The sequence below is a fragment of the Lithobates pipiens genome, unplaced genomic scaffold (assembly GCF_037356315.1).
Source record: "Lithobates pipiens isolate NorthernLeopardFrog02 unplaced genomic scaffold, aLitPip1_a1.2 Scaffold_22, whole genome shotgun sequence".
NCBI classification, from domain to species: domain Eukaryota; kingdom Metazoa; phylum Chordata; class Amphibia; order Anura; family Ranidae; genus Lithobates; species Lithobates pipiens.
In genome coordinates this window covers 36,712,384-36,728,508 of record NW_027507784.1, presented here as the reverse complement: position 1 = coordinate 36,728,508, position 16,125 = coordinate 36,712,384, and the positions used below count along the sequence as shown (strand labels likewise).

The 16,125-nt window shown below is 40.6% G+C and overlaps 1 protein-coding gene across 1 annotated transcript; it reads left to right on the top strand.

Moving 5' to 3' along the window:
- Positions 1-3,531: 3,531 nt before the first annotated feature.
- On the top strand, positions 3,532-13,198 carry LOC143923560 (apoptosis-associated speck-like protein containing a CARD). Its single transcript, XM_077447326.1, has 3 exons — positions 3,532-3,904; positions 9,292-9,348; positions 12,274-13,198. The coding sequence occupies exons 1-3, from the start codon at positions 3,628-3,630 to the stop codon at positions 12,561-12,563; spliced, it is 624 nt and encodes a 207-aa protein (XP_077303452.1). The 5' UTR covers positions 3,532-3,627; the 3' UTR covers positions 12,564-13,198.
- Positions 13,199-16,125: the final 2,927 nt, after the last annotated feature.

Below are 16,125 nucleotides of genomic sequence, written 5' to 3'. Positions count from 1 at the left end.
TCACAACCACCGGCCAGGGTTGTGAGGATGAGGCCCTTGTCCTCATCAACATGGGGACAAGGTGCTTTGAGGGGTCACAGACCCCCAAAGCATCCTCCCAATGTTGAGGGTATGTGGCATGGTACGGTTCAGGAGGGAGGGGGGCCGCTCTCTTGTCCCCCCCTCTTTTCCTGCGGCCTGCCAAGTTGCGTGCTCGGATAAAGGGTCTGGTATGGATTTTTAGGGGGAACCCCACGTCAATTTTTTTTTTAATTTGATGTGGGGTTCCCCTTAATATCCATATCAGACCTGAAGGGCCTGGTAATTAAATTTAGGGGAACCCCCACGCTTTTTTTTTTTTTTATCAATGAATGAATGAATTGTCGGCTAATACAGAGAACACTCATTGAGTGTTCTCTGTATTACGGGAGCCGACAATTCATAATAGCCGCAAGTGATTTTAAAAGACTTTTTTTCCTGCACAAATGACACTTTGTGCAGGGACAATTCTAAGCACCAGAAACATGCGCCCCTTCACAGGCATACTATAGATACCCCCCAGCTACGAAATTTAAAGGAATATTACACTTTTATTGTTTCACTTTAATCATTATTAAAATCACTGCTCCTGAAAAAACGGCCGTTTTTAAAACTTTTTTTGCATTGATCCATGTCACCTGGGGCAGGACCCGGGTCCCCAAACACTTTTTAGGACAGTAACCTGCATATTACCCTTTAAAATGAGCACTTTAGATTTCTCCCATAGACTTGTACAGGGCGTTCCCGCTTTTTGAATTTGCTGCGAACAGCCCAAATTGTTCACTGTTCGCTGAACAGGCAAGCAGGCAATGTTCGAGTCAAACATGAGTTCGACTCGAACTCGAAGCTCATCCCTAGCCACAACCTGTATTGTCCCTGGAAAATGTAGGATGTGTTCAGGCTGAGATAACATAAAAGAATAAAGAACTTAAAAAAATTTAAATTGGAATATAGAGGCCAGATAAGGAGATTACACTAAATATAAAAGATCATACTTTTTTTTGCATGACATATTTAAAACAGGCATACAAAATGAATGTCTACTTTAACCACTTGAGACCCGCGCTATAGCCGAATGACGGCTACAGCGCGGATCTCCTTTTCCGGGACTACGTCTATTGACATAGTCCCATGCACGAGTGGCCTGCGCGCCCCCTGAGGGGCGCGCGCGGCACGCTCTGTGATCGGCGAGTCTATGAGACTCACCTGATCACCGATCAGTGCAAGGGGTCGATCCCGACCCCTTATCACGTGATCAGCTATCAGCCAATGACAGCTGATCATGTGATATAACGGAGCCGGTAATCGGCTATTATTCCTCCTCGCGCTGACAGCGCGAGGAGAAAAAAAAAAAGCCGATCACCGGCGGCCGTGATCGGGACATCAGTCCCAATCACGGCCAGCCCTGCCAGTGCCCACCTGCCCCCTGCCAGTGTCCACCTGCCCCCTCATAACTATACATAATAAAAAATTAGTGCCCCCCGTCAGTGCCACCCAGCAGTGCCCATAGTGCCACCCAGCAGTGCCCACACTGCCACCCAGCAGTGCCCACAGTGCCACCCAGCAGTGCCCACAGTGCCACCCAGCAGTGCCCACAATCTGCCTCAACAAAGGTGCTGCACCCCAGTGCCACATATCCGTGCCCATCTATGTCATCTACCAGTGCCCATCAGTGCCCAGCAGTGCCGCCCATCAGTGCCCAGCAGTGCCACCTATCAGAGCCACCTATCAGTGCCACCTATCAGTGCCCATCAGTCCCATCTATCAGTGGTACCTATCAGTGCCCATCCGTGCCACCCATCTGTGCCACCCATCCGTGCCACCCATCCATGCCACCCATCCGTGCCCATCTTTGCCCATCAGTGCCGCCTTATCTGTGCCCATCGGTGCCGCCTTATGTGCGCCTATTAGTGCCGCCTTAACTATGCCTATCAGTGCCCACCAGTGCAGCCTATCAGTGCCCACCAATGCAGCCTATCAGTGCCCACCAATGCAGCCCATCAGTGCCCACCAGTGCAGTCTATCAGTGCCGCCTCATCAGCGCACTTCAATGAAGGAGAAAAATGACCTGTTTGCAAAAGTTTATAACAAACTATTAAACATGATTTTTTTTTTTTTCATCTTTTTTTGTTTGTTTAGCAAAAAATAAAACTCCCAGCTGTGATTAAATACCACCAAAAGAAAGCTCTATTTGTGGGAAAAAAATGATAACAATTTAATTTGGGTACAGTGTTGTATGCCCGCGCAATTGTCATTCAAAGTGCATCAGTGCCCAGTAAGCAAGTGATTAAATAAAAACCAGCAGTGCTTCAGGTAGAATAAATCAGATACATCCATACAACATTGATTATTGATATATTCCATAAATACTGATGGTAATTTCAAATCCTCATGTGTCAATGCGTTTCGTCAGGATCGCTTCATCAGGACACATGAAAACATTGCATGAATATATCAACGAAACAGTAACATTAACCAGTTCCTGACCAGCGTACCCCGATGTACGTTGGCAGAATGGCATGGGCAGGCATATTGGCGTACAGGTACATCCATTTCTATATGCCTCCCTGCCATTGCGCTCTCGCCGCCAGTGGCGCGCTCGCGTGGCGGTCGGGACCCCTGTGAATCCAGTGGCGGGTCCCACGGACTCGATCGCCACTGGGATACCCGCGATCGTCTCACGGGGAGGCTGAACGGGGAGATGCCGATGTAAACAGCATCTCCTCGTTCTGCCTAGTAACAAGTGATGGTGATCTCTGTTGCATGTGATTGGAGCAGAGATCAGTGTTCACTAACACAAAGCCCAGCCCCCCCACAGTTAGTAACATGCCCCTAGCAGCACTTAACCCCTACACTGCCACCCCCTGGTTAACCCCTTCACTGGCAGTGTTATTTACACAGGAACCGGTGCATTTGTATAGCACTGATTGCTGTATTAATGACAATGGTCCCAAAAATGTGTCAAAAATGTCCGATGTGTCCTCCATAATGTCGCAGTCACAAAAAAAAAATTGCTGATCGCCGCCATTACTAGTAAAAAAAAAAATTATTAATAAAAATGCCATAAAACTATCCCCTATTTTGTAAACGCTATAACTTTTGCGCGAACCAATCAATATACGCTTATTGCGATTCTTTTTTACCAAAAATATGTAGAAGAATACGTATCGGCCTAAACTGAGGGGAATAAAAAATTTTTTATATATTTTTCGGGGATATTTATTATAACAAAAAGTAAAAAATAATGTTTTTTTTTCAAAATTGTCGCTCTATTTTTGTTTATAGCGCAAAAAATAAAAACCGCAGATGTGATCAAATACCACCAAAAGAAAGCTTCGTTTGTGGGAAAAAAAGGATGTCAATTTTGTTTGGGAGCCACGTCACACGACCGCGCAATTGTCAGTGCCGAATCGCAAAAAGTTCTCTGGTCTTAAGCCAGCAAAATGGTCCGGTCTGTAAGTGGTTAAGTCACAGTGCTTTTTTTTTTTTTCAAGGCGGGAAAAGAACAAATTGCTTTCACTTTCAGATAGAAATTTTCAAATTTCCAACGGGCCAGCTGCTGGAGACAGAGCTAAGTTTGGCATCTTTTGAGGCACCACATTGGCAGAGATGGCACGGACTGTGCGAGATGAATTGCTCACTGCCTTGGATGATCTGGATGAGGACGGCTTCAAGAGGTTCTGTGCCAAAATAAGAGACTGGAAAATCGAGACGGGCTACAGAAAGATTCCCAAGAGCAAGCTAGAGAAGACAAAAACTGTTGATGTAGTGGATCTGATATTGAGTCGCTACACAAATTCTTATGGACCCGAATTGACGGTGGATGTTCTAGACGCCATCGAGGAGAAGGATGTGGTCTTGAACCTTAAGAAGGCACTGGAGAAAGGTAAAGCTGGCTACGGGCTAAATATTTATTTTATCTGACTGTCACTTATTTGAATTATAAAGCTGATCATAAACTATATAGCCTCATGCACACTGGACGTTTTTGGACGTTTTTATAGACGTTTTTATAAACGTTCAGACGTTTTTTTCATTTTCACAGTCAATAAACTCTCCAGCATTTTATCCTATGTACCCATGCAAAAATGCCCCAGCCAAAAACCGGCTTTTTTTTTGGGCTTCAGACATTTTATTTATTTTCTACAATCAATAAACTCTCCAGCATGTTATTCTAATGCCGCGTACACACGGTCCGGACTTTCCGACGTCAAATGTGCGATCGGAGCTTGTTGTCGGAAATTTCCTGCCGCGTGTAGGCTCCATCGGACATTTTCCATCTGATTTTCCGTCACACAAAATTTGAGATCTGGTTCTCAAATTTTACGACAACAAAATCCGTTCGCGTAAGTCTGATCGCGCGTAGACAATTTCCGACGCACACGCTCCGAATCAAGCAGAAGAGCCGCACTGGCTATTGAACTTCATTTTTCTTGTGTTGTACGTCACTGCGTTCTTGACATTCTTGAAGCTCGCAATTTCCGATCAACTTTGTGTGACCGTGTGTATGCAAGACAAGTTTGAGCCAACATCCGTTGGGGAAAAAAACATGGATTTTGCTGTCGGAATGTGCGATCGTGTGTACGCGGCATATGTGTTCATGCACACACATAGACTGTTATCAACTGTTTTTAGCTGGAGTATTTTTTTTTTTTTTTTTGGCTGTAAAAAAAAAAACTAGTGGATTCTGAGGCATTTTCCAGCTATAAAAACCCTCCAAACACTGATAAACGTTCAAAAATGTGGCTCACCAGCATTTTTTTTTAAGTTTTTGATCCATTGAAAAAAAATTGTTTTTTCTAATTCGAATAGTTTTCAAATTCGAAACTTTTTGATTTTGAATAGCTTTCCAATTTCCAAAGATAATAAAATAGAATAGAAAATAAAGGTATGGAATAGAAAAAAAGATATATATATTTTTCTATCCTTTTTTTATTCTATTTTAATTCTTTTTGGAAATTGGAAAACAATTTGAGTTAGAAACGTTTCGAATTTGAAAACTATTCGATTTCGAAAAGTATTCGAAAAAACGTTTTGCATTCGAAAATTCGTTCCGGATTCGATTCAAATTCAAAATTGATTTGAAATCTTTTTGAATCGATTTGAAAACGAATAAACAAAATGAATCCCGAAAAACGAATTAAACAAATTTAACCCCTTCCTGCCGAGCGTACGCAGATGTGTGTACTCGGCTTCTGGGGGGTATACCGGGGTGACGCCCGCACCTGCAGGCATCATTCCGGTACCGTTTTTTCCAGCGGGCGATTGGCTATCCAGCCATAACAACCAAAGTGGCTAAAAGCCACTCAGCTGTTATGCCGGAGGAGCGGGAGGGGACGTCCTCCCGCCGCTGTTACCGGTGCTCCCGCTCAATCGGGAGCATCGATTTACGATCCGACGCCTCCGGCTGCTGGGGTGGAACTGAACAAAGCCGTAATCGGCTTCATTCCAGTCTTCTAATAGTAAACACGGAAGCGACGTCATGACGTCACTTCCCATTTACTCAGCTGCCAATGGCGCCGGTTTTAAAAAAAATATACAGTATTCAGAATCGCCGTTTTCAGCGATCTGAATACTTTGAAGTGTAAAGGAGGGATGGGGGGTCGTTTAGACCCCCGATACCTCCATAAAGAGTACCTGTCACCACCTATTTCTGTCACAAGGGATGTTTACATTCCTTGTGAAAGCAATAAAAGTGATCAATTTTTATTATTTTTTTAAAACAATTTATTAATTTTAAAATAAATAAAAAAAATTTTTTAAAGCGCCGGCTGTCCCCGCGAGATCGCGAAGCAAAGAAAACGCATACGGAAGTCGAGCTCGCATATGTAAACGGTGTTCAAATCACACGTGGGAGGTATCGCCGCGATCGTCAGAGCGAGAGCAATAATTCTAGCACTAGACCTCCTCTGTAACGCTAACCTGGTAGCCGTAAAAAAAATTGAAAGCGTCGCCTATTGAGATTTTTAGGTACCGTACTTTGTCGTCATTCCACGAGTGCGTGCAATTATAAAGTGTGACATGTTTGGGTATCTATTTACTCGGCGTAACATTATCTTCCACATTATGCAAAACAATTGGGCAAATTTTACTGTTTCATGAAAGTGTCCCTTTTCCCAAAAAGTCGCGTTTAAAACACCGCTGCGCAAATACCGTGTGACATAAAATATTGCAACAATAGCCATTTCTATTCTCTGCTAAAAAAAATATATATAATGTTTGGGGGTTCCAAGTAATTTTCTAGCAAAAAATATGGATTTTAACTTGTAAACACCAAATGCCAAAAATAGGCTTAGTCATGAAAGGGTTAACTAAATTAATTTATGTAAATAACTAAACACATTTTTTTCGTTCTGCGCATGTCTAGCCAGTAGCCACCACTGGCAGCTGTCGGACTACAATAAGCCAGTAGAGAGGGATTCATTGTATGGTGGCATTGTTGGAGGAATCTGTAGGGTTGTTTTTTATTTAGCTGGCAAGCTGAATGAAAAATATCTAATAGTGTATGGCCAGATTTAGGATATTTATCCTGTGTCTGCTGGTTTTGTGAACCTATTATGAACAATTTACATTTAGTGGAATGAACGCGGAGATTTCCTCTTCATCTTATAAGAAAATCATAAAAAAATAAATAATAAAACAAACTGTCTGTGATGGGAAACAGATGCACTATTGTCGCAGATGTCTTTCCTCAGTGGAGGACGAGAGTAACCTGAGCATGGAACAGAGTCTAAGCTTTTTATACCAGACGCGCTTTTAGCACGGTTGCATATAATTAGCGTATAAAAACATTATTATACAGTCGTTTATTTTTTTTATTGCATTTCTCTAAGTGGAACACGTTGAAAATGGAATGACACGGAAGGAGAGAGGATCGGAGGAAATGTCAGGAATGATCAGCAATGGCGGGATATATATTTCCCTAGTGGCAGATTTGTGAAACCAACAAATGATTCTTAATCAGGGAAATGAAATGGACAAAATGCCACAAAATCTGGTTTTGTTTCTGGAAAGCTCTGGGTGGAGCTGATGCAAGAGAACGCAACAGGAAGGTTCAGGTTTAAAGTGGTTATAAAGTATGTATATATATATATATATATATATATATATATATATATATATATATACACACATATATATATATATATATATATATATATATACATACATATACATATATATATATATATATATATATATATATATATATATATATATATATACATATATATATATATACATACATATATATATATATATATATATATATATATCTATATATATATATATATCTATATCTATATATATATATATATATATATATATATATATATATATATATATATATATATGTGTGTATATATATATATATATATATATATATATATATATGTAACAAAAAGCAAGGTAAGAAGAAAAAAAAGATAAGATAATAAGAAAAAAAGCAGGCAAGATACCAATGTACCAAGATACCAAAATATTATTATTATTATTATTATATATTTTATATTAATATAATTAATTATTATTAATATTATTATAAAATAAATATTTTTAATTACTTGCAAGTTGCGTATAAGCCATTGGGAGTATCTTGCCACCAAACACCAAAGTCCCTCAAAGGACCAAAAATCCCTTTACAGGCATACCCCGTTTTTAAGTACACAATGGGGGTTTATTTACTAAAGCTGGAAAGTGCAAAATCAGGCTCACTTCTGCATAGAAACCAATGAGCTTCCAGGTTATATTACCAAAGCTTAAAGTGGTTGTAAACCCTTACAACACACTTTGACCTACAGGTAAGCCTAGATTAAGGATTACCTGTAGGTCCAAGAAATATCTCCTAAACCTACACGGTTTAGGAGATATTTGCCCGAAGACAGCCACTGCTGTCTACGGCACACTGAGCACGGCATCTTCAACGACGGAGGTGCCGCGCGTATAGGCTCCCGTGCGCATGCGCGGGAGTGACGTCATCGCGGCTTCGCCGAATGACAGCGGCAGAGCCGCGAGACCCCACCGAGAAGATGGACGCGCCGGACTACAGGGGACAGCGGTGACTTCGCTGGCTCCTGTGTCAGGTAAGTGACACATAATGGGATGCGATGCGATGCATAGTAGTCCATTATGCTTTGTCTTTGCAGGGAATGAAAGAGGAAGTAAACTCATCAGGGTTTACTTCCTCTTTAATTGAACAAGCTGGGGTTAGAAGCTCATTGGTTTCTATGCAGAAGTGAGCCTGATTTTGCACTTTGCAGCTTTAGTAAATAAACCCCATTGTGTATTTAAAGGTGGGGTATGCCTGTATATGCAGAAATGCAATAGGCCCCCCTGAGCAGGACCGATTTTAGCAGGGGCACAAGGAGGCCACAAAACAGGTGCAGGGCACCATCTTGGGACCCAGAGTGGGTACGGAGGTGCTGCTAAAGGGTTTTTCAGATGAAAGTGTGAAAAATAAATGAGGCTCCGTTACATAAAAATAACTTTTTTCTGGTTAGAGACACACCCCAAAGACATGCAGGTAGGTTAATTGGCTTCTGTCCAAAATTGGCCTTAGTATATGAACCTTGGATTGTGGGCTCCTTGAGGGTAGGGACCAATGTGAGTGTGCAATGTACAGGGATAGGGGTAGACACTCACTCAGGTTGAACTGGATGGACTGGTGTCTTTATTCAACCTTACTAACTATGAAACTGTACATGAGTTCCGACTTTCAGAGACGGGAAAGAGGGACACCTTTTGGCACAAATTATGTAGGTAAAGGACACACAAAAAATATTATTAAATCATTCAAATTACAAATGAAATCATTAAAAACTTTTTTTAGCTAGTAAATATATATATTTTAATAAAGGTCAATATATCAGACACAAAAGAGAAACAAATGAGGAGTAAAGAGGGATAGAGGGATTTGGTTTTAAAGAAAGGCAGTTGGGGGCTATTGACATAATGTCCAGGCAGCACCCACAGAGCCCAGACTGTTTACAGGGGACCAAATGTCTCCACCAATGTGTGTCTTATACAGCATGGCGGTGCACAGGACATACGGTAGGTGACAGGACATGCCCTAAGCAGCCAATCAGGTGTGAGCTTACTGTAGGCAGCCACCTGAGCAGCAATCAGCAATCTTTGCACTGTTATGCTGTATTGATTAAATAATTAAGCATATACTGTACATTTGTGTATTGAAATGAGGACAATTCTGCTGTAGGGGTAAAATAAGATAACATGTCGAGATAGAGAGATTAATGTCTGTGCTTCTTTTATTTTCAGTGAAAGGTTTTTCATGGAGAAAGAAGCCCGAGGAGAAACCACCATCTACTTCAGAAGGTGAGTGATATATAAGAGCAGGTCCTGTCACCAATAATTCTGTAAAGGAGACTTCTTTCCATAAGACTAGGCTACCGGATAGGTCCCTCAGTCATGTCCATTTATAATGATTCCATTGGCTCATTGTAGGTTCAGTGCCAGATTTTTCAGGTCATTAGCTGAAAGTTTTCCCTGGCCGTCTCCCTGATTATAAGAATCAGCCCCTGTCTAATTAGAGTCCCCAACTGCTTCAGTGGTGACAGCCCTGGTCAGATAATTATGTGTCAACGAGTTGGATGGTGGTATTCTGCTAGACTATATTCCACATTGACCCAACATACAATGAACTAGTAATGAAGTTTGTTGGACCGGTCACTAGATCATAGACATGTGCACTGCCCAAAAATTTGTTTGTTTTCATTTTCATTTCATTCGTTTTTGTTTTTCGGGTCATTCGTTATGATGGCAATTCGTAAATTCATACATTCGTACATTCAAAAATCCGTACATTCGTAAATTTGTACATAAATTAGAAAATTTGGAAATTCGAAAATGCAAATACCCAAAAATCTGAAATAGTAACTATTAAATTATATTGTATTGTAATTTCCTTTCAAATTTGGCTGAACGAATACAAATTTATCCAAAGTTACAAATTATCCAAAATAATGAATGCCACATCTAAACAAATGGAACTGAACAAATTATTAATAAATAATAATAAAAAGGTTTTATTATTATTATTATTATTAATTCATTACGTTCCATTCGTTTGGATAAGGCATTCGTTATTTCGGATAATTCGTAACTTCGGATACATTTGTAATGTAACAGCCAAATTTGAAAAGAAATTACAATACCTATAACTTAATAGTTAAGTTGTTATTAGTTAATTATTATTTCAGATTTCCGAATTTACAAATTTCCGAATTTACTAATTTATGAATTTTACGAAATGTGCAAATGTATGAATTTACGAATGTACGAATTTACAAATTTTCGAATATTTGAATTTACGAATATTCCGAAAAATTTGTTAAACGTGTTCTCATTAATTCAGATATTTCCGAATTAACAAATTTGTCGAAATTCATTAAAAAACGAATTCGGAACAAATCTGATTGCACATGTCTACTAAATCACTTTGCTCCCACTTATTACAGAAAGTTCCAGCTGGCTCACCATCCCTTACTGCTCATCATTGGTCACTTTGGTCAAAGCAAATTGGCCAGATTGGCTTCTTTTTAAACAGAGAATTCACTGAAGGGGTATCTGGGACAGTATTTATGGACCTTCCATCCTTGTGGATTCTCCTCAAGGCAATAGGAAGACTTTGCTTGGACCAGTGACACAAGTAGCTCCCCTGAAAAGCCAAGCAGTGCATTGCTGATTAGGGATGAGCCGAACACCCCCCGGTTCGGTTCGCACCAGAACCTTCGAACGGAGCAAAAATTCGTACGAACTTTATAACCCTATTAAAGTCTATGGGACTCAAACGTTCAAAATCAAAAGTGCTAATTTTAAAGGCTAATATGCAAGATATGCAACAGACAACACCAGCAATAGGGGGTATCTTCAGGTATATACTGTGCTGGAGGCACACAACACCCACTTTAACTCCTGCAGATGCCTGTAATAGCCCCTGTACACACGGTCGGAGATTTCCACAACCAAATCCGTCGGATTTTGCCCGTCGGACTTTGTCCGTCGGATCTTGTCCGAAACTGTTGCATACACACGGTCAGACAAAGTTGGCGAAAAATCCGATCTTTCAGAACGTGATGACGTAATTTCGTTACGAAAGGGACTATGTTCAGGCTAGTAGCCAATAGCTTTAATGTAGGAATTTGATCTGAGCATGCGTGGCACTTGGTCCGATCAAAATTCTCTACACATGATCGGATTAGGTCCGACCGGCCCAGTTGGTCGGGAAATATTTCCAACATGTTGGAAAATTGGGATTGGAATCAGTCCGATGCATACCACACACAGTCGGATTATCCGACGACACGGTCCGATAGGACACATTCCGACGGATTCTCCAACCGTGTGTACAAGGGCTAAGAGAACACCAGCAATAAAGGGTAGATACAGGTGTATACTGTGCTGTGCTGGAGGCACACAGCGCCCACTAACTCCTGCAGATGCCTGTATTAGAGAACACCAGCATAAAAGGGTAGATACAGGTGTATACTGTGCTGGAGGCACACAACACCCACTTTAACTCCTGCAGATGACTGAGAAAAGAACACTGTCCCTGCCTATCTTGCTCTTTCCCTGCACGCTGCAACACACTACACAAGGCCGCCGCACTGGTGGTCTTATATAGTGTGGGGCGTGTACTAAACCTGAGCTATAATTGGCCACAAGCATCCTGCCTGTGGCTAATTAAGGCTCTCCTCGCTGCCGGTGCTGTGATTGGCCAAGCATAAGGGGTCACAGTGCATGCTTGGCCAATCACGGGTCAGCAATGCACTGCAATGGCGTAGTGCATTGTGGGCCGTTCATGCCACACGAATTTGGTGCTAACAGTCCACAAAGTTCTGAATTTGCTGAACAGATGAACGGCCGATGTTCGAGTCGAACACCGAGGAGCTCATCCCTATTGCTGATGACAGTCTGAGCAGAACATAGAGCTCCCACAAGAAGAAGGCCCCAGTTTAGGAAAAGTGTGTACAAGTTTTTTTCCTTCACTAGCCCTAAATAAAATCAGTGGATTGTAGGCACTGTGCCTACAAATGCTTGATGGGGAGTGCAATCCTGATAGAACCCCTGTAAATAAGTAGAACCCTCCTGGAGGAGACAATGGGTTTCAGTGCGACTAACATGGCAAATTCCTTCCAGTATAAAATTCAAAAGCTTTAAAAGACCCACAACTGTTATATATTCTCACTGAACAAGACCCTTTTTTGTACATTTTTGTGAATATTTATTTTCTGATTACAGCTTCTTCTTCTTCTGCCCCCAACCCCCAGGAGAAGCACTTTGTGGATAAACATCGCAGGAAACTGATAGCCAATTGTCCTTTGGTGGCTCCCATCCTGGATGGTCTCAAATCTGAAGATCTGCTAACAGATGAACAATACGACACCATACGAGCTGAAAAAACTCCCCAGGACAAAATGAGGAAACTCTATGAATTCATCAAGGGCTGGTCTGCATCTAGCAAGCAGACACTCTATGAAATTTTAAAGGAAGTAAATGGTCCTTTGATTGAAAATCTGGAGCAGCCCTAAACTGTCTCCGAAGATTACAGCACAAATGAAACACCATCTACAGGGATATTTAAAGGATATGTAAACCCAAGAACAGCAATGTCATATGTTTCAGTTTACCAGTCCTTAGATGTGATGGTGCATAGTTTTCTTTTTTCAGGCTAAGATCATTTTCTTCAGATACAGAACAATACCTGCCAGAATTACCAGCGTCCCTGTAAATTCTTCTCAAACAATGTTATTGACTTCCCCAGCTATCTTCTGTAGGCTTGTGCAATTCGTTTCGTAACGAATCGAAATTCAGCCCAATTTTGCATCTTTCGGACATTCGGGTGCATCCGAATGTCCGAATAAAAAAATAACAAATTACAACGAATACGAAAGAAATATAACGAATGAATTCAAATGAATTCGACATGATTCGAAATTATTTCAACCACATTCGAAAAAATTTAGTAACCCGAATTTAGGGCCATGTATCTCGGGGTCACTTGGTGCTAGAAACTTCAAATTTGGATATGTTGTAGTGCTAGTATTATTGTGTTTGCATACCAAATGGGGTTTCTAGCTATAAGTGACCCCGAGATATGTGGCCCCAAAATCGGGTCGCAAAATGTTATTAGTTATTAGAGCGGAGAATGACATTTAGCGACCCGATTTTGGAGTTTCTAGCACCAAGTGACCCCGAGATACATGGCCCTAAAGTCGGGTCACAAAATATTTTCGAATGTGGTTGAAATAATGTCGAATCATTTTGAAATAATTTCGAATCCAGTAGAAATATTTTCGAATTTGGTTGAAATATTTTCGAAAGTGGCCGATTTTTCGAATTCGGTAGAAAACTAAACGAAATCCGAAAACGAATTTAAGGAAGTTAACGAATATAACTAAACGAAATTAATGAATTAACGAATTAAAACGAAACGAAACTAAACAATTTTTTTCGTTTTGCACATGTCTAATCTTCTGCGATTTACAGGAAGTGTGTGACTGGCATGATCATCGAGTGGAAATAAAGTAAAATAGGTAAAAGAGCAGCTATGACACCTAAAGACTGGTAAGCTGCAATATATGACATTTATTGGGGAGTTTAGATACTTTTAAAGATGAATTCTAGAAAAAAAAAAACATTTAAAGTTTCTTTATGACTTTTCTGTCGGAATTTCGGCCAACAAAAGACGGATGAGAGCTTTTCATTGGAAAATGCGACCGTGTGTAGGCTCCATCGGAATTTTGCTGGCCGAGTTCCCGCCAGCAAAAAATTTGAGAGCATGTTCTCAATTTTTTCAGACGGAAAAGGTTTCTATCGGAAATTCTGGTCGTCTGTAGCAATTCCGACGCGCAAAATTCCTACGCATGCTCGGAAACAATTTGATGCATGCTCGGAAGCACAGAACTTAATTTTTTCTTGGCTCGTCGTAGTGTTGTACGTCGCCGCGTTCTTGACGGTCGGAATTTGGTGTGATCGTGTGTAGGTAAGACAGATTGAGCGGAATTCCGTTGGGAAAACCATCAAAGCTTTTTCTGACTAGAATTCTGATCGTGTGTATGCGGCATAAGTGATACAAGTGCCTTGTAGTGATGTGTGGTGCCCCATTCTGTCCATCGGTACCCTGTGCTGTGCATGTATTGGGGGTTGATTTACTAAAGGTAAGTAGACTGTGCACTTTGCAAGTACAGTTGCACCAGAGCTTAGTAAATGAGGTTTAGGGTTTCAAGGCTTCACTTTGTAAAGAATACCCAATCACGTGCAAGGGAAATAAAAAAAACTGAGCTCTGGAGCAACTGCAAAGTGCAACTTGTACAGTCTATTTGCCTTTAGTAAATCAACCCCATTATGTCTTACATAACAATATCTGATATCCCAAAGATTCTGATGTATGCAAACATAAAATCCCTCTTTCCATTCTTTTTTTTTTTTGTAAACTTTTTAATAAATGTAGTCAGAATGCTCTTCATACACAAATCATTTCCATATTTGTCATTCCATAGCTACAATTTGGGATGGTTAATAAGACCAATACATTTCCTCTATTCCTCATTCCACCTTGACTTTGACTTTCCTCCTTGACTTGGGGGGGGGGGGGTGCTGGGGCTGGTGTTGGGGGCAGAGGCAGACTGCCAACTCATGGGGCCTCCGGGCAATAGGAGATTATGGGGCCCCCAGGCAATCAGACATTATGGGGCCACACAGTATACACAAACACACACACAGTATAGAATCACACAGTATACACAGATATGTTTCTATTGGCTGAAAAGGTAGTGGAGAGTTGGGGCAGCTATGATCTCTGGATTTTTAGACCAAAAGGATGTCGGTAGAGACAGATGTAAAAAAAAAACAACACAGATTTTTACATACTTTACCTGGTTTTACTGAGGCTGGCAACCCTGATGGGGCCCCCTAGTGGCCCGGGGCCCTCGGGCAGTGCCCGAGTGGCTCAATGATCAGTCTGCCCCTAGATGGGGGGAAGAAGGGACCCAATGGTCAACTGTGCTATGGTCACTGAAGGATGATGTCTGATTATTCATACCACAGATATCCCATTACATGTACATCTTGTTGTAAGGACCTCTGAACAGCAATCTGGAATTGTCATTGACAAAACATACATCATTTCTGTGAATGGCGTGGCTTCATCACAGCATGTAAAATAAAATTGGGCGAAATCACGTCTCTCTGACTCTTTCATTAATGTATTCATCTGTCAAAAAATTGGAAGGAAATCAAACATTTCATTGGTAAACATTCTTGAGCTAATACAATCCGAATAAAATTTCTACGTAAGGTAAGTGTTGACATATGACTGGCCTCACAGTCAGGCCTTCCAAAAGTGACCTTCCAGCCCACTTGGATTTCCTTCCTTCTTGCTCTGTTACTGATTAAAATTGTCGTGTTCGTTTAATCAATTTTTTAAAATCGATTAATTGACTAATTTCGATTAATTATAACGCACATACAGATCCAACTACTTTTAGCTGATCTCCTTGCATTGCAACTCTGCATTAGTCAGTGGTAAATGTGGTATACACTATATACAATCACCCGACACTAGTTAGTTTCCACAATCCATGACTTAACTTCACAGTTCACACAAATAGGTTTTAAATTCAATCTGTAGCACTGACGTAAGTCTTTTTTTTTTTATTAAACTTTAAGAAAAACATAAAAAGTTAGTTTAACTTTAATTATAAAACGTATCTAGTATATTGACTGTCAGTCACTTTATAGTTGGCATCACTTTAGCCAGTCACGCAGACATACCAGAGTTTTTACATTTTGTTTTTGTTTTTTACAACAATGTTAACCACTTAACCACTTTCAGACCGGACCATTTTGCTGGTAAATGACCAGAGGTCTTTTTACACTTTGGCACTGCGCTGCTTTAACTGGTAATTGCGCGGTCATGCAATGTTGTACCCAAACAAAATTTGCGTCCTTTTCTTCCCACAAATAGAGCTTTCTTTTGATGGTATTTGATTGCCTCTGCGATTTTTATTTTTTGCGATATAAACGTAAAAAGACCGCAAATTTTGAAAAAAAATGATATTTTCTACTTTTTGTTATTAGAAAAATCCAATA

Coding starts and splice junctions, on each gene's coding strand:
- LOC143923560 (XM_077447326.1), top strand. CDS start 3,628: ATGGCACGGACTGTGCGAGATGAATTGCTCACTGCCTTGGATGATCTG. Junction 3,905..9,291: donor TAAGAAGGCACTGGAGAAAG/GTAAAGCTGGCT, acceptor TTTTATTTTCAG/TGAAAGGTTTTTCATGGAGA. Junction 9,349..12,273: donor ACCACCATCTACTTCAGAAG/GTGAGTGATATA, acceptor TTCTGATTACAG/CTTCTTCTTCTTCTGCCCCC.